This window comes from Elgaria multicarinata, chromosome 3, assembly GCF_023053635.1.
Source record: "Elgaria multicarinata webbii isolate HBS135686 ecotype San Diego chromosome 3, rElgMul1.1.pri, whole genome shotgun sequence".
NCBI classification, from domain to species: Eukaryota; Metazoa; Chordata; class Lepidosauria; order Squamata; family Anguidae; genus Elgaria; species Elgaria multicarinata.
In genome coordinates, this window is record NC_086173.1 from 87,313,487 (window position 1) to 87,341,341 (window position 27,855).

The 27,855-nt window shown below is 40.3% G+C and overlaps 1 protein-coding gene across 1 annotated transcript in view; it reads right to left on the reverse strand.

The window, feature by feature from the left end:
• ADAMTS2 (ADAM metallopeptidase with thrombospondin type 1 motif 2) overlaps positions 1-27,855 on the reverse strand; it is a 285,605-nt gene that overhangs the window by 22,513 nt on the left and 235,237 nt on the right. Inside the window, exons 10-16 of the mRNA XM_063120825.1 lie at positions 25,513-25,626; positions 14,408-14,553; positions 12,980-13,155; positions 11,480-11,613; positions 9,555-9,678; positions 8,873-8,953; positions 1,085-1,248 (exon numbers count right to left, since the gene is read on the reverse strand). Coding sequence (XP_062976895.1) covers positions 1,085-1,248; positions 8,873-8,953; positions 9,555-9,678; positions 11,480-11,613; positions 12,980-13,155; positions 14,408-14,553; positions 25,513-25,626 — 939 coding nt within the window. The remainder of the gene's footprint in view (positions 1-1,084; positions 1,249-8,872; positions 8,954-9,554; positions 9,679-11,479; positions 11,614-12,979; positions 13,156-14,407; positions 14,554-25,512; positions 25,627-27,855) is intronic.

Here is a 27,855-nt window from a genome sequence, read left to right on the forward strand (position 1 = left end):
ACTAGTTCTGTGAATATTAATATAGACTTATATATCAACACATGAAACACATCTTGCAGATTAAGGGCATCTTTTCTCCCAAGCAGGATCGCCCGGGACACACTACATATACAGTTTTCAAAATGTTTTCAAAGTGTCATACCCTGCTTGGTGTAGATCTGGCCCTCGTCTGGGTGTGGGATTGACCCTCAGGGTTGTGCACCAATGTGATATGTACAACTTTTAATGAGAACTGGAGCCTATGCTCATGTGAACCATTCACCCCTTTCTTGTTATGGACAGAGCTTATTATACGGATGGCCAGGATTAGAACCAGGGAATCCCTAGTCACTTGTGTTCCCTGCAATCAGCCAACCAACGTTGTGGAATATTTATTTACTATGGGTATGTTTTGTACCACTCGTCAATCATATTCCCACGGCGGTTTGTAAGAAATAACAACACAATTAAAACATACATACAAAAAGGACGAAAGAAAAATCACAAAATCAGCAGCAGCAGCAACAACAAAAACCAATCAGCAAGATTAAAATTGCATCTAACAATCCTGGGAATTTTTTTTTAAAAAAGGTCTTTGCCTGGTGCTCAAAAAACAATAAGGTAGGCACCAAGCAAACCTCTCTGGGCAGAGGAAGAAGGGCAGCTATTGCCTCCCAGGTCCCAGTATCAATCCCCCCCCTCTCTGTAGGCATCCTGTTGTTTTCAACTTATTTGACCTGGCTATAAATACTTCCAGGGTGGTTTTGGGTCTTTGCTGGCAATGGCCCGCTCTGGCTTTGTTTGTGTAACTTCCCAGACTTTCCCCAGGCATTATCTGCCTGGCAAACACTTCATTCCTCCATTGCTGTCCTGTTGATCTACTTTGCACCATCCCACCCTCAGTCATTCAACATTCTTCCTTTGCAGGTTTTTTGATATGCATCCCTGAAGCCATTACAACCGAAAGTGGCGACATGTTGAGTTAGGGAGAAAGAATTAAATATGCCCTCGATTTGTAGAACAGATGTCTTAACAGATGCAGTCCATAAAATACTGTATGCATGACTCATTGTAACCTAGACACTCTCATCTTCAAATGACTTACCAGAATGGTGATTCCATTACGTAACGGGCCCATCGTTTGCACCATTTCCCTATCATCGTCATTCCGATACTCCCATTCCACACCCATGTTGACAAACACTTTGGAGTTTGGAACATAGTTGTCTTCATTTAAAACATATTTCCCTGTTTCTCTGTTCTTGATTGCTAGGAACAACATGACAAATATTAAATCCTCAGAAGACTTCAGTTTATTAACCTTCTCATTTTTAATTTTCTGGATAAACAAAGAGACCAGAAGGTTTTAGGCATAGTACTGTCTGCTTATTCTATTTAAAGCATTTACGTAGGGAATTTTAGATTCTGTTCAGGTTTACAATTCAATAAAGACTTTGCAGAAATACATTCACAATGCCAAAAAGAAAATGTAAATTCACGCCTCAGGTAAAGGCCAAACTTCCCTGCTTCAAAAATGGTTGCGATGAGAGCAAGGCTGAAAGCTCCATCACACCAGTGTTATAGTCTGCTGTCGAGGTGAATTGCATGCAAAGGACTCAGATGATGTCGACTATGTCCTGCTGTGATTGTGGTTCTTCCCCCAATCTTAGTGATGTATTTTTGCATGTGGAAAGTCTGGTTCTTCCAGTAATGCAAAAGCACCCCGCTCAAACTTCAAAGTGTATTTTTATTGCCAAGTCAATCAAGCTTCTGAAGCACTTTTTTTACTGTATTTTTAATGTGTATGTACTGTATATTTTAAGTGCTCTGTACTCTTGATTGTACATTTCTTTCTATTTTACTATAAAATTTTGTTGAAATCTATCACCTTAACCTCCTTGGTTGTTTAGTAGCTTGATAGAGGGACAGCCATTCATTTAGACAACTGGGACTTAAGCCATTTAGACAACTGGGACTTAAGCCACACCAGTTTTTCGTTTATGGAAGATTGTGTAGATACCCTACCATTTGCTGTTTTACCACCATGCTGCTAGTGCTGAAACACAGCCTTCCCTGACTTTACTTTTAATTATGGCTGTGTTGCATTCATCCTTGCCATGATTCCAGGATGCAGTTCATGCATTTTGGATGACTAGAGTTGCTCTATGCCTACATAGACATTGCCTTATTCACACACGAATGGAGCTTTTTAAATAGGTGTGGGAAGTCTCTGAGCAGGGATGTCTGTCTGGCTCAACTATCAATGCAAGTTTCCTCTTGGGGACAACAAGTTTAGGGAGGGCACATTGTGGTCCCAGTGACGTTCCCAGGTTGCCCATCATTTCACCTGTACAGCACCATGTACATTGATGGTGCTATATAAATAAATAAATAAATAAATAAATAAATAAATAAATAAATAAATAAATAATAAGATGTTCTGAATCTTGGGAGGGTGGGGAGGAAAAGGAAGAGAATGAAAGATCCTTGCCTATTTAATAGACAGGAGCAACATACAGAAGCTGCTGCTGTTGCTCCTTTGATGTTCTTTCTGTACAGCATGCAGGGGTACAGGCACCACTTTCCCGACAGTTGTAATGAGGGAAAATGTCGGCTTTGCAGTCTCAATAGAGAGTTTCTCTTTCATGAGGCAAACAGATATTGCAGGCTCTCCCACCCTTCTGCAGCCCTCTTCCTTGGAAGGTAACCTTCCATGCACTCAGCTATTTTATCTAAGAATTGATACATGATTTGTACTGAACCTTTGTCATGCTGTTCATTTGATTTTGCATGGCAGTCCTGGAATCAGGGAACCAGCTGGTGTCAAGTGATAAAGGAACTGGTTTATTTTTATTCAGCTGATGTGAATAAAAAACACTCAGGGACAATGAAAAGCCCACCTTTATTTGGAACAACTTATGTTCACAGTGTATTATTTCACTGTCTTTGTGAATTTTGTTCTAATGGATGGCTACCTGTTTTCTGCTTTGATGTGTCTTACACAAGACATTAGCTCTGAGAAAGCCCTGACTAAAGAGAGAACAAATGATACAATAAGTTCCCAGAGGAGAGGCTGGGCTATGGCTATGCCCTGTGGCCACTGGCCCATGGGGTTCATCTGGGTGCCATTTTGTCCCCTATACATTTCAGCATTTACATGAATCCACTTAGGGAAGTCTTGTTGAGCTTAGGGATTGGATTGCATACTATGCTGATGGCACCCAGCTCTACCTTTCTTTTTCACTGATGCCAAGGAGACAGCGGTAGTCCTGAAACAATGCGTCAGTTTGCACAGTCACAGGGCTGTTAATAACCCATGGTGGCTTGTTAACCACCCTGCACATGCCAGTCACATGCCAAGGGGAATTAGCATAATTATCTAGTTAGCGAGATGTCAGGAAATTAGGGAGCTGAATTAGGACTGAGAGATAGTGACGTGGTTTGCACATACTAACCTGATTTGCTAACCCATGCTTTATTTAAAATCAGGCACTTTACGTGCCAGTACCACACCTCCCAGCATGCCTTTGGCAGCCCACAGGTGCCCACATCCTCTCAGAGGAGCTTCCCTCCTCTCATTGATGATGATGCTCTTCGATAGAAGATTGAGGAGTAGTATTGTGAAGGAGGGGAAATAAGCGGCTGTCAGTGGGCACGCCCAGCTCCAGCCAAGACCTGCAAGGACTGCCCCGGCCTGCACTTCTTGCCCAACAAGTGCTCCATCAGGAGCCAGCCCACGTACTTTCCCCCTTCGTTGAGCCTATTTTTGGATATGCACAGAGTACTTCCCTTTCCTCCCTCCCTCTTAAGGATGAAGGCTGTGTGTACACTTCTTGTAGTTTCTGAGAAAACAGCAGTATCAGAATGGGGTGCCTTTGAGCATGTCTAGAGTTTGGCCTCTCAAAGTCATGCTGTTGTATCTAGTTATGATTTTAAAACCACACATGGCAGGTGAGAGGAGGCACCGCAAATGGATGCAGCCCATTTATGTGGGTGTTTCCTTTTATGTGGAATTGGGTTGACTGCTTGAGACTGACCTTAGGAACCACAATGGCTGCCAAAGGCTGATAAGTCTAGCCTTCTGCCCAAGGCATGCTGGGAGTTGTAGACGTAAACCTAGATTTTTAATAAATTATTTAAAAATACTTTAAAAAAACCCAAATTCATGTTTTAGACTTTTCTGGTATATTGTACAGCCAGACCTATCACTGTGTCAAATTTCAAGTTTCTAACTCATCTGGAAGTGGGTAAACATTTCCGGACATACATGACACACACATACTTTCTGCTTTATAGGTAGAGATGTAGAAGGGCATTACTGATAGAAGATAGCATATATCACATTGAAGATGAGCATGTGAATGAATTCCTAATATTGTGGGGAACGTTATTTGACCCTGTAATAGTGTTTCCAAGGTAGATATGTGGACAAAATTAGCAACTTGGTTTGTTGAAGGGTTTGATACCTGCATTTGTATCTAGGGTTGGACGGACTCACCTCCATCCACACTATGTGCCACTCGCCAAACCCCTGCTAGGTGCCTGCCCGTTTGGCTCCCTGGAAGAGCCACTATGCATAAACATCTCCTTTATGACCGCCATTTATGCAACAGTACATTTATAAAAAAACCAAGCTGCCATATTTTTTTTTGCAAAATGGCAACTTGCTTAGGGAATGGCAGCTGCCAAGTGCACACAGACTGCGCAGCAGCTCTGTGAACAGGGTCTGGTATGTGGTGCCATCTGCGGCCTGGGAAACCAAGCAGGGCGGGGGGATGAGTCCAGAAGATTCCAGCCCCCTCTCAGATTCCTGCAACATTCCTATTTGTGTCCTTGTTGGGTTGTTTGTTATTGCTTGCATTTTAGGTTGGTGTGTGTGGGGTGGTTGGTTGGTTGGGGTGTTGTCTATAAGCAAATACAGGCCTACCATCCAAGGCTAGTGAGAGGGAAGAGTCATTGTCCGTGATGGGCTGTAGATCACTGATATGCTGTTCTGTTGTTTTCTCTTCTGGGTCTGTCTTGTAGTAGATGGTTCCTGTGTACCAATGTGGCCTTGTCAATTTGTTTTCTCATTTTGGGGGTGGATATTGTAGACGGAAAAACATCTGATTTATATCCTTAAGTTGTGAGTCTCTGTCCAAGGAACCTGAGCAGATACAGTTGCATTGTTGAGCTTGACTCTAGACAATGGATCTTTTGGTATGCTCTGGGTAGAAGCTTGAAGCATGTAAGTATGTGTACTGGTCACTAGGTTTCAAATATAATGATCTGCTTATATGTCCATTATGTACTTGTACAGTCATGTTCAGAAAGTGAACCTGTTGCATGGACTGGTCAAGGCTTAGAGTGAAGGTAGAATGGAAGTTATTGAAGTCATAGTGGAACCTTGTCAGGGCCTTATGTCCATAAATCCAGATAGTGAAGATGCCATCAAAGAATCTCAGGTAGAGAAGAGGCTGTTGGGAACAGTACCTGAGAAAGCATTGATCTAAGTCCACCATGAAGATGTTGGCATACTGTGAGGGCATCCATTTCAGTGCCCATGGCAATGTCATTGATCTGAAGATGTATTTTCTCCCAAAATCTGAAATAATTATTGGAAAGTGGCTAGATATGCCATAGCACCAAGAGTGATGATATTCCTGATGACCTGTATAAAGCATCCTTGAGGGGGATGTCCTTGCCATGAAATGCTTTTGTTCTAGAGCTCTATGTTCATTTGAGTGCCTGAACAGTTTATGTAGGTGGTCTTCCCCACCTACATAAGTGACATCAGAGGATGGAACAGTTCTCCACACATTCCAGTTATGCATATATAGCTGCTTTCTACATTAACGTAAATGGATAAGCCCTTTAGATGGTGGCTCTCCAAATGTGTTGGTACTCCTGTACTTGAATTTGGGTAAATGGATTAAAGTTGCAAGAACGCAAGGTATGCCTGAACTCCTTCGTGACTTACCAAATCAAATACAACTCACCATGTGTTCTGGTCTGCTAGGAGGTTGACAACCCTGCTAACCCGTCCCACCTATCCCCCACACACCTGTTTTAACTATTCCAGATACTTAGCAAAAACAGGAGGTTTAAGAGTTCCCAATGGGCCTCCATGCATGGCTAGCAAACAACATGTTTGTAGGCCCAAGTTGTATAGGCCTATTGTTCAGTTAGATAAGAGTGAAATGTTTTATAATCGTGAGAGAGAAGTTGGCAACTGGAATCAATTAGTTCAGGACATCTCCTCTGCTGAATCATCTGGCAGTGATGTTAAGTACAGCAAATGTTTCCTCTGTGCAGTGATTGGATTAGATGAGGTCCTTTTGAACTTGAGGATTCTACAATCTCTTCCTCTCATTTTTCTATACTTCAAATATAACTTCTTTTGCCACCTTTGCTACTGATCTTGGTATTACTGAATTCCCTGCCCAATTTCTACAATTAAGGCCCTTTTCATCTTTCTTCCCATTCCTAAATTTAAAATAATTCCAAACATGTCAGTTTCATACACTTGTTGCTTGTTTTCTCTGTTGCTCAGGAAATTGCTACTCTTCTTGTATGTATGATTCATTTCTGAAGTGTTGTCAGCATCAATACATTTATCAGGCTTGCAAAACCAAAGTTTTGTATCTTGCTCACACTTCTTCAGAAACAGTTTGCCGAACATAAGGAATGCATCTGTGCAAAGAAGACTATTAATCCCACGAGGCTACACAGAATAGCAGTGCAGGGGAAGCATTTACTCATGCAAAACATGGATGATTCATAGCAGAGTTACGAGGACTTTTGATGTGAATCTACTTCTAATTAATAACAGACAACAAGACATTGCCTGTTATTGACTGAACATTCTTGCTATGGATTGATTGAGCATTCTTGCTATGGATGGCTCAGAATCTGGAACTGAATGGAGTAGGATACTAGAGGCTGGGAATGTATGCAAAAGCACAATTGGTGAGTCCACTGAATAGGGGAATGAATGTTCAATAACAAACATGAAAACAGTATGCAAAATCTGCACTGTTACATCCAATAAGGCTCTCTACCAACCCATAAAATAAGTGACATATGGAATTATTTTTAAAAGCAAGCTGATTTTGAAATGTGTTTACACCCATTTGAAAGTTCAGGTGCCAAATTATAGTTAATAAATTTATAATGCTGTGAAGTACAGATTATAAAGCCAGCTACAGATTCTTGTACCTAATTATTTATTATATTTCTATAGTGCCCAATAGCCAAAGCTGTCTTAATTAAAATTACATTGATTATTAAAAAGTGGTGTGTTCCATATGCCTTATTGAGACTACATAAGTCTGGATTGCCTAGTAACATAATTCTGATTTAAGTTGTTGGTTGTTTAAAATACTAAGCTGCAGTTTATAATTGAGCAAAGAGTACATGGTTATTTTATTTGAGTTTGATCCTTATTGACATAAGATTTGTTTTGTTCTTTCCCCAAATGTTCTTTTGCCCAGCTTTTTATTGTTCTTGTTGCTTCAATCCTAAATGGAGTGTATGTGTTTGTCCCATGTGGTTCTTTTCTGTTATTTTATTCTTCTCATTGGTTACAATGGGGGATTAATTATGCCAGTTCCAGGCTTGCATAGAGGGAGGCCTAATCCTGGGACATCTCTGGCAAACAAAAGATCCAAGGCCACCTCTGTCCTGTCTCTGCAATACCCCTTTCAGGTTCTACACCAAAGACTGCTGGCAGGAACATCACCAATGGTAGATCTCCAGGCTCAGAATGTACTATAGACATACTGGGGGCCTCTATGGCAGACCGTTCCCTCTGCTGATGGAGCTCCTTTCTGCCACCGGTAGGGCACCACCACCACATCCTAACTTCCTAGTGGATCTGGGGTTTAATATCGCTGTCCCTAGCTTCTTTATTATTGTACTCTTATTTGCTCATATAGAGAAGCCCCTCTAAATACGCAGGTCCGCAGCTTGGATGTGCTTCTGGATTCAGCCCTGAGCCTGGATACCCAGGTTTCGGCGGTGGCCAGGAGTTCATTTGCACAGTTAAAGCTAGTGCGCCAGCTGCGCCCGTTCCTAGAGATGTCGGACCTGGCCACGGTGACACATGCCTTAGTTACATCCCGATTGGATTACTGTAACACGCTCTACGTGGGGCTGCCTTTGAAGAGTGTTCGGAAACTCCAGCTGGTTCAAAGAGCTGCAGCCAGATTGTTAACCGGGGCTGGTTACAGGGAGCAGACAACTCCCCTGTTAAAACAGCTCCACTGGCTTCCAGTCTGTTTCCGGGCACAATTCAAAGTGCTGGTTATGACCTATAAAGCTCTATATGGTTCAGGTCCAGGTTATTTGAAGGAACGTATTCTCCCTTATGAGCCTGCCCGTGCTTTGAGATCTTCTGGAGAGGCCCTTCTTTTAGTCCCACCTTCTTCACAGGCACGCTTGGTGGGAACATGGCAGAGGGCCTTCTCATTGGCTGCTCCGGTGCTCTGGAACTCTCTTCCTGGGGAAGCTAGGCTGGCTCCCTCCTTGATGGGCTTTCGGAAGCAGGCTAAAACTTTTTTGTTCAAGCAGGCCTTTGGAGAATAATCCAGCCCTCCATCTATATTAATGTTTTATAATTTTGTTGTGTATTTTTTAATTGTTTATGGTTTTGTTTCCCTCCGCCCCCATGTATATTTTAAACTTTGTAAGGCCGCCTTGAGGCCCAGCATTGGGCAAAAGGCGGGATACAAATAAATATAATAATAATAATAATAATAATAATAATAATAATAATAATTATAAATAATGTTTAAAGGAACTTACAAAAATATGTTCAGCTTGTCAAGAAAAGCAAATCCACAAATAAAAAATGATGATGATGATGATGATGATGATGATGATGATAATTGCAAATAGACAATGTAACACTCACCAAGATTATGACGGGTGGCATCTGATTCTTGTATGAGCAAGTGCCTTGCACCTGGTGGGATTTCAAACATCTTGACATAACCTGTAGAGCAACATTAAAACCAGTACTGATTACTATTGTAGACAAGGAAAAGAGGACTGGATTCCTGAACTGTTACAATTCTATCAAAGAGGGGATTTCAACAGATGCATCTTTTCTTCCTAGGGGAAAGGGATATGCATCAACCCAAAGTTTACCAACTTTGAGCAATGGCTGTGCCCACTGCTGGTATGTAGCCTTTGATGTCCTGACCCAGGGCTCATTTGTCCCTTAAGCCAAAAATGGCTCCCCAACCTGTTCTAGTCCAAAAGTGAGAAAGAAGAAACTTCATATATTAAACAAGATCTGCAATCCTATACCCACTTCCTTGGAAATAAGCCCCATGGAATTGAATAGGACTTAATTCTGAGTAAATATATAGGATTGCATGGTAAGGCCTCAATTCAATTCTTCGTAAAGGCTCTGTAGGGCTTTTAATACTAATTTTAATCAAATTACTTTTCTAATGACCTCTACTATTCTTCACCAGAAGCTGTTCCAAAGGAGCATTTGAGAGGAGCTTATAAAAGAAAGGTTAAATCTCCTTCTGAATCTTCCAGCATACTTCTCTGGGATAGGGGCACTAAATGTAAACTGGAATTACCTTGTTTCTTTGGAATCTTGGAGAATGTTCCTTTTACCACTTTGCAGTGGTTGTTGTCTCCACCACACACACCACACTTGTCCTCTTGCTTTGAAGAGCCTATAACCTTGTCACAGCCAACTTTCTGCAAACAAAGAACAAAAGTTATTCTTGCTTGTTTATACGAGCCTTATTTTCATTTGAATTTTCATTGTTTTGCATTTGTGTTGTACCTTGCCTTGATCCAGAGGGAGAGGCGGGTAACAAATATTTTATTATTATTATTATTATTATTATTATTATTATTATTATTATTATTATTCTAAGATATTAAAAACAGGGTATTAGGGATACCGAAAAGGGCATGTTGATTATCCACATGAGGTTTTCATACTGAATATATATATATATATATATATATATATATATATGTGTGTGTGTGTGTGTGTGTGTGTTTCTAACTGCTTACTTAAATAAATCCTGATATTAATTCATTATAACAATGCTTCAAGAACGTATTACTATTCAGGATGTGAGTTTATGCAGGTATTTAATTCAATACACACCCATATTTGACCCTTGGGCAACATAACCGAGCAAATAACACTGAGGGCAACAGTATACTTTTCTCTCCCTGTCAACTTGAAGAAATTATACTCCAGTGAATCTAGCTTGAAGTTATATGCCATGGCAATGAGCCTCAATGTAAGGTCCCATGGGAGTCGGAAAACTTAAAAGCTGAACACTATGGACTGCTTTCTTCAGCATTATTTAAACTCATGAAGTTAACACCGTGGTTGCAGTTGTGTAAACAAAATCACATTATTGCTTTTCTGGGTCCCAACTGACTTTATCTTAGCAGTATGGGACAGTTGCTGCAGCCTGTACCCTTTTGTGTTGCTCTTGGAAGCCTTGGTAAGACAGCAAGAGCTGGAAACTCAGCTCTGCCTCAATCAGTACCGCCCCTCCCAGGACGAGAAGCTGCCTCATGGGCTCCTCTCATATGACTCAGAGCTTCCGGTGTTACTCGAATGCCACAGGAAGGATTTGCTGAATAGAAATAAATTTACTCACATGCTTTGCTGTATTAGGTAATACATTAGGTAATACATAGGCACAATCCTATGTATGTTTTGACAGAAAAAATAACTCCAACTCCAACCATACTGGCCTTATTAAGGTTGGTAGTTGTAGGCATCTTCTCTCTCTAAATATACGTAGTATTGTGCACTAAACAAGTGGAACCAGCAAGAAAAGGCTGCAATGTGGAATACTGCCATACTTTATTCACTCCATGTCATCTTTCTCCTAGTTCTACATGCCCCCACCAACAGCCAATCAGCCCTACATGCTCAGTTCTCACTGGGCTGTTTTGGGGATATCTCTTGCCCCTTCGGGGTTTTGTTTTGTTTTCCTAGTAAGGTTTTGTACCTTAGCTTTCCCTTACAGTAGCTGACACCTCCCACTTATATACCCACTTTGGTTACATAAGGACAGAGCTCAGAGAACTGAGATTGCCATTAGTATACATCAGCCTTCCCTTACCTAGTGCCCCCCCCCAGATGTTTCAGACAGTCACCATTCCTGACCACTGGCCATGCTGACTGGGGCTGATGGGATTTGAAGTCCAAAACAACTGGAGGATACCTGGTTGGGGAAGGCTAATACATATGATGGTATGAACATTTCTCAGCCTAAGTCCAAAACCAAATCCATTCAACTTAAGCTGACAATTTTTCAGTCCCCACCCCTAGTAAAAGAACACACTATGGTACAGGTGTTTTGTTTTTGTTTTTGTTTTAGTAAACCTCAGTGTTTAGGATTTAAAGAAGTACTTATCGGTAGATTAGTCATAGAGAAAAATACCTAATCGTAATTTTAACATTATACTCATTCTTGCAAATGGGAAATTGGAAAAAGTAAATCCTGAAATCGATGCCACCTACCAAGCACTCCCCTCGCACACAGATACTATGAGAATCCTTATATGAGCACCGTGTTCCATCGTGCACCAGTCTCTTCATATACACAACATCTCTAGTTTCCTTGGACTCACAGTAGAGGTGGCACCTTTCTTTAGCTATAAGGAAAAACAGTCTTGTAGTTGATCTCTTTGACTTATCGTTATTATTTGTATAGTGTCTCAATGGCAATTAAATGAAAGTCTTTTGGTGGGAGCATGAATGAATGTTCCTGTCTTTCACTACATAACATGTCCATATTTTTTTAAAAAAAGATTTTCTAATCAATTCAACAAGGGAAGAATTTAGATGTCCAGAAATGTGTATGTTTGCTGTGGTGTGCTATTTTTATTCTACTTCATAAATGGATTGACCCACTAAAGTACATTTCTATCAACGTTTCTTCTTTTCTATTGCACTAGTTTATGCACAGCTGATGCACAAATTCAGTGGAGGTCCTAAGTAATATATAAGCACAGCAACTGAGCTGCATACTCTCCTGCCTGCCAGAGTACGCTGTCCAGAAGAAGCTTGAGGCATATGGCAAGCTAATCTGAGTGCTAATAGTTGCAGGTCTTTTTTTATATGTAACATTTCAGTCTTCTGAAATTTGGCAAACTACAACTAAATCCACTAAAGGAATTATATACATCCAGACAACAGTTGCGATCTTCAGAGGAGGTCCAGCTGGCCATTCTGAAACTAACATAATGTCACCATGAAGAACCTAGAGGGCGGGCCTTCTCTGTAGTGGCACCCACCCTCCGGAAAACCCACCCTCATGCTGTTCAGGAGGCAGAAAATGTAACATTCTTTAAAAGCCTTCTGAAAACATAGAGCATCATCAGATGAGCATTTTATAGCACGTTCGTTATTTTATGTATTTTATAATTGTTGTTCCCCGCCTCGATCAGGATGGAGAGGTGGGTTAGAAATATTATTATTATTATTATTATTATTATTATTATTATTATTATTAGCCACTCGCGGTTTTTCACGGGTCCTTTTGACGACAATGTCTGTCTCCCCCTTGCCTCCTGCTCCTTTTCTCAGTTTTAGGGGCTCATCAGAGTGACAATTTTATTTTAATCCAACTCTTCTGAGGTTGCGCTATAAATTGCAAGCTAGAGGGTGCTGTTCCCAATGAAATCCATTGAAATCTACAGGGCACATTGTCACTGGTCTCTTCTCCATGAAAAGTGCTTGTTTTGAAAGTGGAAGAGAACCAGCAAGTGGGCCCATGATAAGGAAACGTGATTTCCCTCTCTCCCTCCATCTGATGAGCCCCATAACTCTTCATACAGGCTTTCCCTAGACTATAACTTACCTGATTTTATATTGTATTCTTAAACTTTTAATGTTTAAAATTTGTTGTATACTTATTGTATTTTATGGTTTTAATCGTGCACTGCCCCAAAAGCCTCTGCTATAGGGCACTATAAAAGTGTAACAAATAGATAATAAAATGAAGAGGAAAGTGCTAACCATCATTATGCTCATATGGGAGCCAGTGGTGTTTTGCATTCTGATATTCAAAATAAGGATCCCACTGTTTGCATTGCTCCTCTCTGAAATCTTCATAATCTTTAGGACAGTCTTGAGTGCTGCAGAGCTGGAACTCATAGCTTGGCCCAAAACATGTGCGGCCTCCGTTAGCTGGACTAGGAATAAGAGAAAGCAGTATAGGTAAGTTGCATCATATCACTGAAGGTAAACAGCCTTGCATTAGATCCCTCATTTTCCTTATAATTATTTCCTTGAATTACAAAAATAGAAAGCAGGCATACTTCAAAGTAAGGTCTACTGGATACATGATAGGTGGCCTTAGGCAAGCCACAGTTTCTCAGCCTCAGTCCCAATCTCTGGACTTTGGGAATCCCAGTCATGATCATTATGACCTACCTTGGATACACAGCTTTGAAGTAATGAAAATGCATTATGTAAATGCAAATGTAATACCTCAGACATAGGCAAGTGTGTGTGCCCAATAACTGTGAAGCCTTTACTGCTGAGTGATACTGACTTTTTAAAGAGCAAAAATATATTTCCAGTCCGTGGACCACTATCTGGAGACAATACAGAAGGTGGTCATCTCCAGCTTTAACATTACGCACAAAACCATGATGCTAATAAAATGATTTTGGTACTATTTGAAACAATCCATTAGAATGTTGTGATTGGATCTGGGCACAAGAGATCCATTTTATGCATTCCACTGCATGTGTAGACAGGTTCCTTCCAGTGAAATTACTGGAGAACATCCTGTGAAAGCAAGCTACGTGTGTGAATTTGAGTGCACAATGAAATCAATTGGACCTATGTACAGTTAATCCTATTATACAATGGGAATAAATACTTAATCCAAAAAGGACTTCGTACATGTACTAGAAATTGCATGCATGCAACCAGAGTATGTCTTTAATTTTATAACAGTAATGATGGCAACTTGCACTTTGAAAGTGTGCTGTGCTCATTTCTAAGGTTATTTATTGAAGTGTGAAAGCCCTGTTGCACCATAGTAAACTGCCCAGTTATAAAACTCTAGCTCTATACATGCATAGCAGATATATCCTGAGTCATGGCTACAGTATCATTCTAACCCTGTATGCCAACTTTCCCCAACCTAGGGACCTCCAGATGTGTTGGACCACAAGTCCCAGCATGCCCCAGCTAACCAGGGAATTGTAGTCTAAGACATGTAGAGGATCTCAGGTTGGGGAAGGCTGTTGTATTAACACATTCTACATTATTTCACCTGACTATGGCACTGTAGTGAAACAAAGAATTATCAAGGGAAAGGCCTTGATCACGACCTATTATTATTTTGCATGTTTTTGATTGTAACTTAACAGTATTTATCCCACAAATATTGGTCAGTCATTAAAGAAAATAGTTTGCTTAGGTTCAACTTACTGTGGATTATCACACTGCCGCGTCCTGTATTTCACTCCCGTACCACAGGTTCGAGAACAGGAGCCAAATTTACTCCATGCCCCCCAGTTTCCATCTTGCTTCAAGATATCTGGAGTTAACCAGATACAATGACCTTTAAAACAATGCTAAAAGAGAAAAATACACAGGTATACATATTTTCATAATTAGTTATATAGCATAACTGTTACCTTCTTCATTTTTGAACATATTTATTTGATTGATTGATTGATTGATTGATTTCATTTCTATTTACGCCAATAGCCAAAGCTCTCTCAACATAGACTGAAAGCACTGGGTTGGATTCGGTTTCTTTCCCACCAGAAGGCACATGCCGTAAAAGCTCCATCACATCGGGGGTTAATTCGCTCCGTACCTTTGCTTCTCCGCCTGTATTTTTGTTCCTCAGTTACTTCCTCTTTTCAAAAGAGGAAGTACACAACGAGCATGAGGCCCATTGAGTCTGCTGTTCTAATGGTGCTGCTTCTTGCACACAGCAGGAGAGAGCAGCAACTCCGAGTTTAAAAAAACATTGGACTTAAACAGGGTTTTTTTTTGTCGCACAAGGAAGACCAGAAGGGGCGGAAGGTGCATGGGAGGCGGACAACGTCATGTCAGGGACCTGAGCAAAGTCTGTGAGTGCCCAGTAACAAACGTGCAATAAAACGCTCATCAGATGGAGCTTTGAGTGTCCTTCTGTTCAGGATACTTCCTTAAGCAGAAGGTGGGAGGAGGTTATCTTTGCCGATTCCTCTCTCCCCAGCACTGTCCTGCTGTTCAGGACTGCTGTCCAACCTGTTAGAGCAGATTATTTGATAGGTGGATAGGGAAGGGGGGGGGAATCGCTGAAGATCACTGTCTCCTCATTCCACCAGTGGGAAAACTCTGCTGGATTGGAAGCTTTCTGCTTGTCAATGTCACCTGAGAGGATTTCTATTTGCACAATGGTACTTTCCCTTCTCCCAGAGCAGATGTTGAGGGCCAGTAGGGAGGTGCATGGGGGAAGGGGAAATCGCCCTCTCTAGGTCTTTCACTGACAGAAGCTGTTTCATTGGTGGCCAGGGGAACTGGATACAGCCCTATTATTCCAGTGGGGTTTACTCTCAGGTAAATGGCTATAGTCTTCCCCAACCTGGTACCCTCAGATGTTTTAGACTACAACTCTCATCATCCCTGACCACTGGCCAAGCATCTGGAAGACACCATTTTGGGTAAGGATGACTTATGGCTCCATTTATGTGAAGATATACTGATAAAACATTTTTAACATGTTACCATTGATTTATTTTAGGTTGCAATTTCAGTTCATGTGTATTCTGTCAATATAAGGATCTGGTCATGTGCGTGTACACACAGTTCCCCAAAACAATGTTCAATTGGTCATTTTGTTTTTTCTTAATAATTGACTCCACAACAAATCTGTACAGCTCAACCAGGCTTCACATTTAGGCATTTGGCAGGCACTATAGGCATAGCATATGGCTAAACACCCACGCCCAGCAAAAACAAAACAGAAGGATTTATAATGCAAAATCTCCCTGAAGCATAGAATGGTGAACATTTTAGTGAAAAAAATGTGGAAAGGGGGACGGATAATAATAGGAGCAAAGAGCCACAGTGTGTAGAACTGTGACCCCGTGGATACTCTGATCTGGATGTTCAACAGCTAATAAAAAGAAAAAACATTGGGTTTTCATAAGGTGGCTCTTCAATATGCTAGTAAGACATTCCAGCTCAAAAATACTATTAAAATGTAGCTGTTATTGCTGAGGATGAGGATGAGAAATGGGGGGAAGCTGAAATGTTCTATCACATGACACAACAAAAAACAAATTTGCTGTGGTTGCAAGTCCATTAGTGTGACAATCACTAATGTATATTCTGCGAACTGAATTACTGGGCAGAATTTTATATACATAAATATGGAGCACAATCCAACCATGTTGACTTCAATGTGTAAGTTAAGTATGTGCTTGACTCTCTCAGCAAAACCAGTGGGATTGGATAAGATTGCACAAATGTTGTACTAGCCCAAGCCCAAAGAAAGGCCCCATGGGATATCAAATCATAGTTCTCCCTCTTTCGTGAGATGTATCTGATACTGGAACAATTTTAAAATTATTAACAATTTATTAAGACCTGGTCTCCCAGGTAAAGTTCTTACAGTGCTCATTGTCAATTCACAATTATTTGCAGAAATTAGATTTCCCCTGACTTGTTGATCTAAATACATCTTGTATGAACATTTCATAGGTGTGATTTGCTTCCTTGATATTCCTGTGGGCAGCTGAGTTTGCTAGTTGTTGTTCATATGTGGGTAGAAATGAGCGAACACATTGCAAGCATGAACCAACTGCATATGTATATCCAGTCATGGGAATTACTCAAAGGAGTAATCCAGCATCTGAAAATCACTCCGTTTATGTGCAAGAACAATTAAGACAAGCTGTATGTCATCTCAATACAGAGGTGGGCAAACTTTTTGTTGTTGTTGGGTGCCACAATCCCTCAGGAATAGTCTCTTGGGGACCACATGCCTGCAGTGGGTGGAGACACAGCATTAAGTGTTTCGGGTTAGCTGATCTAGAATGAGGAATGGCCTTCGAAACGCTGGCGTGATGTAGCTTTTAGACTAAATAAAGGGAGAATGATGCCCTCATGTGATGATTCTATGCTATTCCAATTGCTTTAACAGGGTTTCTTAATAGGATGCTAACTTCTGAAACAGTTATAAAACAGAGATGGCAACACCCATTATGGATGTAACATATGCAAAATGTACCATTCAGTTGGAGATAATTTTGTCACATGTGCTTAGTATAAAACATGATTTATAATTGTATCCTCATGACTATTATTTTGTTTTGTATGAATGGGAATTTAAGGCATGACAGAGTAATCACATGACCACTGGGAGTTAAGGGAACACGACCTCATTTCTGCTTGTGATTAAGATCTGCAAACCAAGTCTTTCTGTTGCTTGTAACTGCCCCAGCCTGAGGTCACTGAATAAGAATTTAGCCATGCCAGATTATTGCATAACATACTCAGTTCTATTTGCATAATGGGAGGGACTGAGAATATAGTTTAGTTATAATGGAATGAGGCAAAGGAATGCTTACTCCTGGCCTTTGTTCTTTTACTTCTGTAATGCATTAATTTTTGGAGAGAGTGATCGACTGGACCCAGAAGACATTTTCTCTGGGCCTTATCCCTCCCTGCCCCTTGCTCCAAATAGTTCCTTCAGCGATGACGGGAAGGCTGAGCCTCTCTTTGCCTCAAAAGTCACCATTGATGAAAGGAAACTGGACTCAGAGGTGATGCACCAAAAGGGTGCTCTGTTTCTGAGCCTAATTCTTCCCCCACACACTGGTTATTTCAAGGGCAAAGAGCTTTCCTTCATCTCTGAGGTGACTGGCTGTGGGGAGACTGGGAGGAATCAATGGGTGAGGAGACCCTGGAGTGGGCAGTGCCATGTCTGAGAGCTCTTGGAAATGGAAACCATTTCCCCCAGAGTCATCTTGCTTAGCAGCTCACCAGGTTGGATCCAGACTAAAGTTATCCGTAATGTGGCCCTACTGAAATCTACACAAAAAGTTAGCCATTATTAACTTTTAACTAAGTGTGACTAACTTAGGCTCCAATTCTAGATACACTTATTTGGAAGTAAGATCCAATAAGCTTTCATGGACGTACATATTGGATCTTACTTCCAAATAAGTGTGTATAGAATTGGAGCCTAAGTTAGTCACACTTAGTTAAAAGTTAATAATAGATAACTTTTTGTAGGGCCACATTACAGATAACTTTAGTCTGGATCCAACCTGGTGAGCTGCTAAGCAAGCTGACGCTGGGGGAAATGGTTTCCATTTCCGAGAGCTCTCAGACATGGCACTGCCCTATCCAGGGCTCTTGGCCTGTGGGGCAGCTCAGCTAATGCAGCATATTGGAGCCAAACAAATGGTGCCTGTACACTGCTCTCTGCTATCACTGGGATATTCTCCAGTGGCATGAAGGAAGTGCACATGTGCAGTCTTTGTATGGGTATTTGGGAGAAGTGGAGAGCCTTCCAACTCACCCCCCACCTATTTTTTCCTGTAATGGTAGGGGGTCTCGACCATTATCCCACCCCCTCCCTAATTTGGCCACTAAATTTTAGAAATAAATAGTTGTGGATTTCGGGTAGTGTTTTTGGCTTAAATATAGTAAACACTGGCATGGTTCGATTTGAAGTGGTTTATCTTGGAGAAACTTAAGGGCCACACAAAGGTTCAGGCAGATGCCGCTCACTTTTGATATCAGGTGCATGAATTTTGTGCTTGGATAGTGTGTGTGTGTGTTAGGGGAAAAGAGAAGTGAGACTGCCTATAACTAACATTGTCTATACCAAATAACTAAGTCTTAAGATAGTCTCAAAGAAATAGCAGCAAGATTTTAAAAAACCAGCACTGGATTGTAGGAAAGGATTTTGGAAATGACTGGCTTGGAAAGGATTGAAGAACGGCTAGTTAAGGAGCTGTGTTTGGCTGCAGCTCCCTGTGAAGTACAGACATGGTGGTGCCCCTGGGTTTGCCTCAGTATAATGTGTGAAATGCTCCTAAATCTGAGGCACATGGCTGAATATTCTGTGAATATCTGAGGGAGATCTGTCAAATTCTTCCATGAGGTGTAAGAGAAGCATTTATATTTTCTTTTGAGAAAAATCATGTCAAGGAATGTAAACATTAACATCTCTAAGGTTGCAATGTTTAGACAGAAAAAAAAAGTCCTACAACAACTAAGGCATTTTAGGGCTATAATCCTATACACACTTATCTGGGAGAAAGTTCAACTGAACTCAACTGAATGGGGCTTGCTACTAAGTAGACATGTATAGAACTGCACTGTTATAAAGAGCTGGTCGGTAGCTTGTTGTCTCCATGCGTGAATGCTTTTATAAGAGTCCGGGGGCACACAAAGTGATCTTAGCCGATGCAAATGTATCACCCTGTTAAAAAGCTCATTGTTACCAGATTTATAGAGATGTAATGCAGCTGTTGAACACTTTTGTCTATCTCAATAGGATCTACCTTAAAAGGACATATGTAGGATCAGTCCTGAAATGCATTCTTTTGTGGGAATCTTATTACATTCACACAGTGAATTATGATATTCCCCCTCCACAAACATACAAGCGTTTCCTCTTCTTTAACACGTTATTGGTTTTCCTTCAAAATGTAACACTAACGGGCTTTTGGGGGTGGGTGGGGGAGAGGGAATCATCATGTCATTTAATAGTTCTATAGCACTTACAGCATAGACCCTATGATGTGAATGAGCATCATCTGGCCACAGATAAGCATGAATTGACATCACAAATTGCTTATCAACTGCAAGCATCAACATTCAATTGGATGTACATCCCTTCCATTCTGCTGTGGAAGCAGATCCTATCTTCCACAGTTATGCTGCCCCCATAACTGCATTTCCAAGTTCATTTATTACGGGTGAAGCAGGTATACAAAACATCTCCGGACTTTCCGGCAAATCTAACCTCTCCCATCCAATTCTTTAGGTCAGGCAATCTTCCTTACCAAATTCTGATATGCAATATTCAGGGCATCTGATTGCTGATATATTTCCTCACTGAAAGTTAGGCTGGTTTCTTTCTCTGCTCCATACCAGCATTTGTGGTTGGGAAGAGTTAAGAAAACACTTCTCAAGCTAAAGCTAGCTAAACAAAACCCTCTTCTGGCACTTAATTTCCACAGCTGTTGGAAAGCCAAGATATTTTCCTGACACACCAACCATGTTTAGATTGGCTTGCTCTTTAGTAATGGGCACTGGGAATAGTGGTATGAAATCATGATATCTGCATGTCTCTAAAATGGGGTGGAGGGGGAGGGGAATGGATCTTTCTGAACCAACATCTTTAATTGATTATAATTCTGTTCTCTGTTTCCCTGGTGTTATTCCAAACAAAATATCCAGACAAACTGAGAGTTGAGAGCTATTTGTTTCCTTCATCAACTTAACTGAGGGAAATAGAACCTACTTTTTTTTTTTTAGCTTAAGGAAAGTTGAATATGTGTGATTTGATTCCCATCAGTGTTTACCACAACTGACTAAGTAAGCAAGAGAACACAAGATACACACCAAAGAGTCTTTAGGCTGACCATAGGAAAAGGAGGACAGGGCTCCTTTATCTTTAACAGTTGTATAGAAAAGGGGATTTCAGCAGCTGTCATTTGTATACATGCAACACCTGGTGAAATTCCCTCCATCACAAAGCTGCACCACAAAAGCCCTGTTTTGTAGAGTGACCAGATACAAAAGAAGGCAGGGCTCCTGCAGCTATACCTGTTGTGATGAAGAGGGATTTTCACCAGGTGCTGCATGCATACAAATGACACCTGCTGAAATTCTGTTTTCTGTACAACTGTTAAAGATACAGGAGCCCTGTCCTCCTTTTCCTATGGTCACCCTACCAAAGAGGGATATAATGTTTGGGTCTTACAAGGATGTCCTAAGTGTTTTTGTTATTTATTACATTGTTAAGAGCAGAGCTTAGGGGTCTGATCAGTCCTGCTTGGCTTCAGCGGTAGAATTGTATTTATTTATTTGTTTATTTAATAAATAGCTTCAGCTATTGGGCGGTATAGAAACATAAAATAAATAATCTCTGGGTGGATTACAAACAGTTAAAAGACTAAAAACAGTTACTATATAAAATACAACACATATGAATAAAATATACTATGTTACAAAACAACAAACAGGTCAGAAATTGATAAAACAACCATAAAAATTTAGAACTAGGTCTCTAAATTGCCTGGGAGAAAAGAAAGGTCTTTTCTGGCAGTGAAAATATAACAACGTAGGTTCCATGTGAAGCTCTTTGGGGAGGGCATTCCATAAGTCGGGTGCCACAACTGAGCAGGCCCTCTCTCTTGTAGCCACCCATCTAGCTTCCTTCTGGGGGCACCCAGAAAAGGGGCCTCCACAGACGATGCAAGGGTCCAAGCAGGTGCATATGGGAGAAGATGTTTAGATACACTGGTCTCAACCAACACTTGTAGATTTCTTATAATGTGCTCTGAGTTATTTTCTATTCTTAAACAACAAAGAGTCATGTGGCACTAACACATTTATTATGGCATAAGCTTTTGGCCAAATTCAATAGATACATGGAGAAAACCATGTTGCACCTGTTTATCATATAGCTGTTAAAGATGAGAAGAGTCTACCTGAAGAAAAAGAGCTGGTAACCCTAATTCTATACCATAAACATGGTTGAATTCACAGGAATTCAAAGTCAGACTTTTAAGAGCTAAGCACTCAAAGCCCTGGGCCTGGTTGGACAAAGCTGTCAGTGTCAGTTCTTCTCACATTTCCTTTTTTTAAATCTCAAATTCTTTCTGTTTGGCATATGCAAATTTGGAGGGGGGGTTCTTCTCAAAAATGAACTGAAACAGAATTTTCATCTATCTCTAATTTGGGCTGCACCACTCTAGACTGCAGGTCCCTGCACACAAAAAACGAAAGGTTCAGTGAGAGAAGGATTCTAATGTACCCTTCTTCCTGACATGCTAATTTTCTGTACGCAGGGAACAATTTTGTATGGTGAAGCATTCAAATAATGTAAGACCCACCTGCAGTATAAAATCATTTAGGGTAGAAAAAGGTTTATCCCTTCAAGTGAAAAGAAGGTCTCTGTGTTAGAACAAACAAAAATATGTACAATCTTGATTGTATTTTCAATAAACCCAAAGAAATCCCTGCCTGTTCCAATGTTAGCTAAGAGCATTTTAGCAGCTGAGTTACATAACCAGCTGATTTCCATTATTGTGCAATGGAAATACTGAATAAATCATCAATATTAATATCCATTTATAGTGGACATATAAATCTCTTGCACTTTATTAAGGTGCAAAAAACTTTTCTACTCCTGATTCCGTTTAAAATAGTACAAGATGACATACAGTTCTGATTTTTCCTGTTACATGAAAACCAAAAGTGTTTCATGAGAAAAAGGCATCCAGTTCACACAAGGAAGCCATCATCACTTTAAGGAAGCCAGAAAAAATTGCCAAAGTCACACATCAGGCATAACACCAATGAAATATTGCTACGTGGTGTTTTATTATATTTGAAGTCATCAAGCCATCTGTAAACATTTTAAAATGAAAGATTAATGGTAGAAATGGGATTTATTAATGTGTACAAAAAGTATAAACTAAAAGGGTCATTAAAGAAATAGTTAAACAAAATAAACGAAAATGTACCGTGTATAGACATAAAATTAAACAATATGTAAGGCATAACATGAGGGAAAATGGGGGTATTCTCAGTTAGATGGAGGCATCATAAAAATCCTTAAATATTTAAAAAGCTGCACAAATTTTGTTCTTGAAAAATCTGTGATAATTGTGGATGCTCATGTGCATTTAAATGATATTCCAGTGATCTGGGGATTAACAGACTGGTAGCAAAAGTAAACTTTGAGAGCCCTGATAGTTGCAAAGAGATTCATACACTAAATTTGCAACAATAAACATCCACCACCTCTCATTCAATCGTCTGAAGATTTTATTGCTTTTGCTTCATTGAACTTACATCCTACAGTCATGAATTTTGTCTGATTGCTTATTTAGATCTATGGACTGCTTATATTAACTTATATTTGAAATAGAAGTGTCATCATCATCATCATCATCATCATCATCAATGCTGTCAACAATTATTGTGAATGGATACCCTTCCCCCCCCCATGCTTTTTGCTGCTGTTGTCTGTTGCTCCCCAATCCTCTTTTGTTTTTGTTATAATTGCAAATAAAACTATAGTAGAAAAAAGCTGCACAAGTGTGGAAAACTAGGGCTATTTTAACTTTAGCACAAAAAGGTCGGGCTGCACCAAAAAAGCAAAAATGAGAAACAATACCTCGGATTGGAGCTTCTGAGACATAACACACACACATATATATATACACATACCCAGCCAAGACTGTGAAACCTTGACACCTGAAACTGGCATGCATATTCAGGGGACAGTGTGCACACTAAGATTATTTTGTTTTTAAAATGAATGAATTAATAGGAAGCTATGAGTGGATGGTAGGGGGCAACTGCGTGACTCAAGGGGGGGCAATTCAGGTTGGCTTGAAAATCATCTGAGCTACTTTTTGACTTTTGGGGAAGTAGCTTGTCTTATTTCCAAGCCAAATTGATATGAGCTGGCACACGTGGAGTGGTGGCGGCGGCAGGGGAAGGCTCACCCATCACTTGATGCTTCACACCCATGGCTGACTCAGCAGTAGGCAGAACAATTATTGCTGGGTGTACAGCTTACAACCCAAACTCAACTTTTCTTCTTTTAGATAATGTGAATGGACATGATGAAGCTGCCTTCCCTTCCTGTCCCCTCCCCTCCCCTCCCCTCCCCCTGCTCAGCAGTAGTCTAATAACTTCATAAAATATGTATACATTCAGGCTTGTAAGGAATAAGACAAATGAGAAACAGAAAAGTCCTGCAAGGTCAGATCTGCAATCTTCTGGCACACGCAATTCAAATTAGTTTTGTATATTTTATTCTCTGTTATTTGGCCTGTTCATAATCCATTTTTCAATGTATTTGGCTTTTTTTTAAAAAAAGGATCACAATTCCGTTATTTTAACATACATATTTTGCGCTGTGCAGCAACAATAAATACATTTCCCAAGAGAGGGAATTTCCAACACTGCATTACTATTTTTGTTTTTATTAGGCTCATTATTTCTATTTATTTCTTCTTGTCAAAAGTCTTAGTAAACTATGCAACTTTTTATTAGGCCAGTTGCATAACTGCTAATTGCTATATTTTAAGGTGCAAATAAAGCTGTTTTTTAGAATTCAGAAGCACTGTCTTCTCCTTGTTAAATTGTTTAATAAAATGGCTGTTTTATGGATTCATTTTACAATGAAGGCTATAAAGTTATTAATTGTAGGAGTTCAGAGGGAAAGAAAAACATACAAGATATACATAAACTGAAACAGAAGCCTTAGGTGGAGGCAATTCACAACAGCATGGGAGCGTTCTCATCAGCCCTTATGTGGCACTGATACATTAAGGCTTCAGCCATTTACATGAACTAAGGCTCACTGCAGGCCCAGCATCAGGCCTCTTGTGCCCAAACCCAGGGAAGGCTAGTGGATCCGATTTCAGTGGAGCAGATATTCCACTCCGGATTTTAGTTACAACCAGCAAGAAGTCTAAAGGAGTTACTCAAGGTGTTGAGCCCATGGGGATAAGGTACAACACCTTGGACAGCTCCTTTAGACTTCTGGCTGGTTGTAACAAAAACCCAGAGTGGAATCTCTCTGCACCGCCAAAATTGGATCCACCAGCATCCCTGCCCAATCCTATGTAATGTTCTGCTTTTGTAACAGCAGGGGAATCTAGCTGCACCCTTCCAGTTTGTACTAATTTTTCAGCATTGCTTTCCTATAACTCTTTGAGCTTTTCTATACAAGGTGGTTAATTTGCTGCATCTACTTTTGGTTTTGTTGTAGAATTGAGATCTGAGCACTACATGAGGAGCATTTCCCTCCTGATTTTCTACTGCCTAACCTCTAGGTGGAGCTGTGTTATAGCAAAATAACACAAATGCATAAGAGAAAATCTTTTTCTTACACAATGAAATGCTGCATTTTCCTTGCTCCCAAAATACTCACTGAAAGTACTATAGCTCCCAAGATCCTCCAGCCAGCATGGCTGGGGCATGCTCAGAGTTGTAGGACTTTTTCCTGTCTAAACATGCATAGTATTGCGCCCTTGTCTTATGACCTCCTCCCCCAGTTTAGAGGGTAATCTATATGGTTCCACTTCGTTCAAAATGTGGTAAGCCATCCCTGAGGCATTTGGGGGCCCTCCTGTTCATTCTGCTGAGTGGGGTGCTGAATGTCCACCCCAAAATGCTGCCATGACAACACCTTTGATTCTAAGTATAACATCACAGAAGAGAAAAAAGGCTCAAAGGAGATAATGATGCTTTGCTACTTCCCTTCCTTCTACTTTTGGCTATTTCTTAACCTGAAACACAGCAAGATGATATAATATACAAAGTCTTACCTTCCCAGGAGCACACATGGTTCCATCCAATGGAGGTCCTTTTTTTGTTTTGCAGAAATAAGGGTTATCGGGATGGCTACACCAAAGCTGTTTGCATGGATCAAAGGTGCGGAACTACAATGAAAGGATTTATATTCATTAATTGCTTCTTGAGATTTTTTTATTAACATAAAACTCAGAAAAGGGCATATTACAGTAACTAGGCTTGAGTTTATGAAGCATTATCACATATGGGGATAAGTTAGGCTTGAGTATATGAAGGCATAAAGGAGATTTTTAGATCCTGGTGAGAAAGAAAAGGATGGTGAAAATCATGGACAACAATAAATGGCTTCCAGAAGCCACTCTGAATCTTTTTGTGAACCGCCCAGAGAGCTTCAGCTATTGGGTGGTATAAAAATGTAATAAATAAATAAATAAATAAATAAATAAATAAATAAATAAAATGCTCCAATGTGAGGGTACAGGAAAGTTTAAGCATTACTATCCCCTCACCCCACCCCCATAAGTCATGAACATGGCAACCATCATGAACTTAGTCTCCATTCAACTTCAGCCATCTCCATCCAACACCTTCTTCCAACAGTGGCTAGACACTGAGAAAGCACCAAGATCATGTCTGGATGAAAAAGAGAGGGTGTCATCAAAACCCAGATACAATATTTTGCTTAATGCTGTACTGGAGTAAATGGATTAATCGGAGGGTGACCCTTTTATATGGTAATTTTAACTTGCTGTTACTTTAATTGCTAGCATCCTGACTGATTTGTTTGACATTCTTATTGGGCTAAATCAAATGTCACGGTAGCAGATGTCTGCTAGTTCCTCTGTCCTTCTCCCTGCAGCTCTGACGTCACACAAAAATCTGTGCTTGAGGGTTTCCCAGCCCCATAGAGCAGATTTGGAGAGAAAGTGGGGAGGGGGGCTGTTTTTTTGGGGGGGGGAAATCCCCCTTTCCATTTCTGCTGATGGAAGCAGTTCTGTCAGTGGAATGACACCACTGGATACAGCCCATTGTGAATCTGGTATTTTATTTTGAATTTATTTTATGATACTTTTTTATTGTGTAAACTACTTTGAAAGCACTGAATAGCATTGTATAACCCTAAATGTATGTGTGTGTGTGTGTGTGTATACGTATATCTATCTATCTATCTATCTATCTATCTATCTATCTATCTATTGTATGAGGATGGGTCCAGAGTATTCTACTGTTAAGCACAAGCTTGGGCTGCAGATCAGTGGAAATGAAGATTATCAATGTGTAGGCACAAACAGGATCTTCTGTTTATAGTGTTTATAGTACACATCACTACAGATGTAGTTTTAATTGCACATAAACATTGACCACACCTACCGGAAGTTGTTTTACTTAAGTCCTCATTGTGGAAGCCATACAATGGGGTATGTGTTTGTGTGTGTGTGTGTATGTGTGGAGGGGCGGGGGGCGTAGATGTCTAACAGGTGTCCTATAACCAAGAAGCTGGGCTGATGTGTTTGTTGCAGGCACATGATAAATGCATCATATCTGTCACACATGAGCATATATGATCTGATTTGCCCTGTGCAAATGAGTAAATGTAAACACAATTCCTAAAAATGTAATAAAAATATGGAACAAAACAAACTACAGATAAGCAAGATGGAGATATTCTGGTTTGAAGCTTTGCTTGCTCATCATGATTTATCACACTACAACCCAGGGCTAAGAAAACCACTGTATAATCCCTAGTTTCTGTATTGTTCATATAGTTGCCATAATCCTCTATTAGGTTGGGGACAAAAGGGACTTAGGGGGAGCTTTACTTCTTTTACAGAAGATGTATTTGTAATATATTTAATTCAGCTCTTTGAAAGTGTTGTTGTCTGCTCTAAGCTTTAAGTGACAGGATTGGTTGGAAATCTAAATAAATGTCTAAATAGTAAATGAGCATAAATATAAATACCCTGCACAATTCTACCCCATTGTGTACAATGACTGTGTACAAAGGGATCCCCATAAGGCTCAACATAGCCCCATGTTCTTATGCATGGCATGCTGTCCTTCATAAGGAAGAACAGAAGCCGGTATACAAGTGGGGTTTGGAACTCTGTCCTGGAGTTATACTGGTGTAATGAGATACTTCATATGCATGAGATACTTCCTCTTACTGTGTTCATTCAATTTTCAAAACCGAATTAATAAAATTAGAACATTGTAATTTCTCGGATTCCAATTTCAAAAACAGGATGTTGACCTGACTTTCTGAGACACCTCAACATTTGCTGTTAGGGTTTGCTTTGTGTTAAGTTGGACACATTATCCCTCTTCTGAGGCTCTGTGCTAATGGCCCTTTCAAGTCA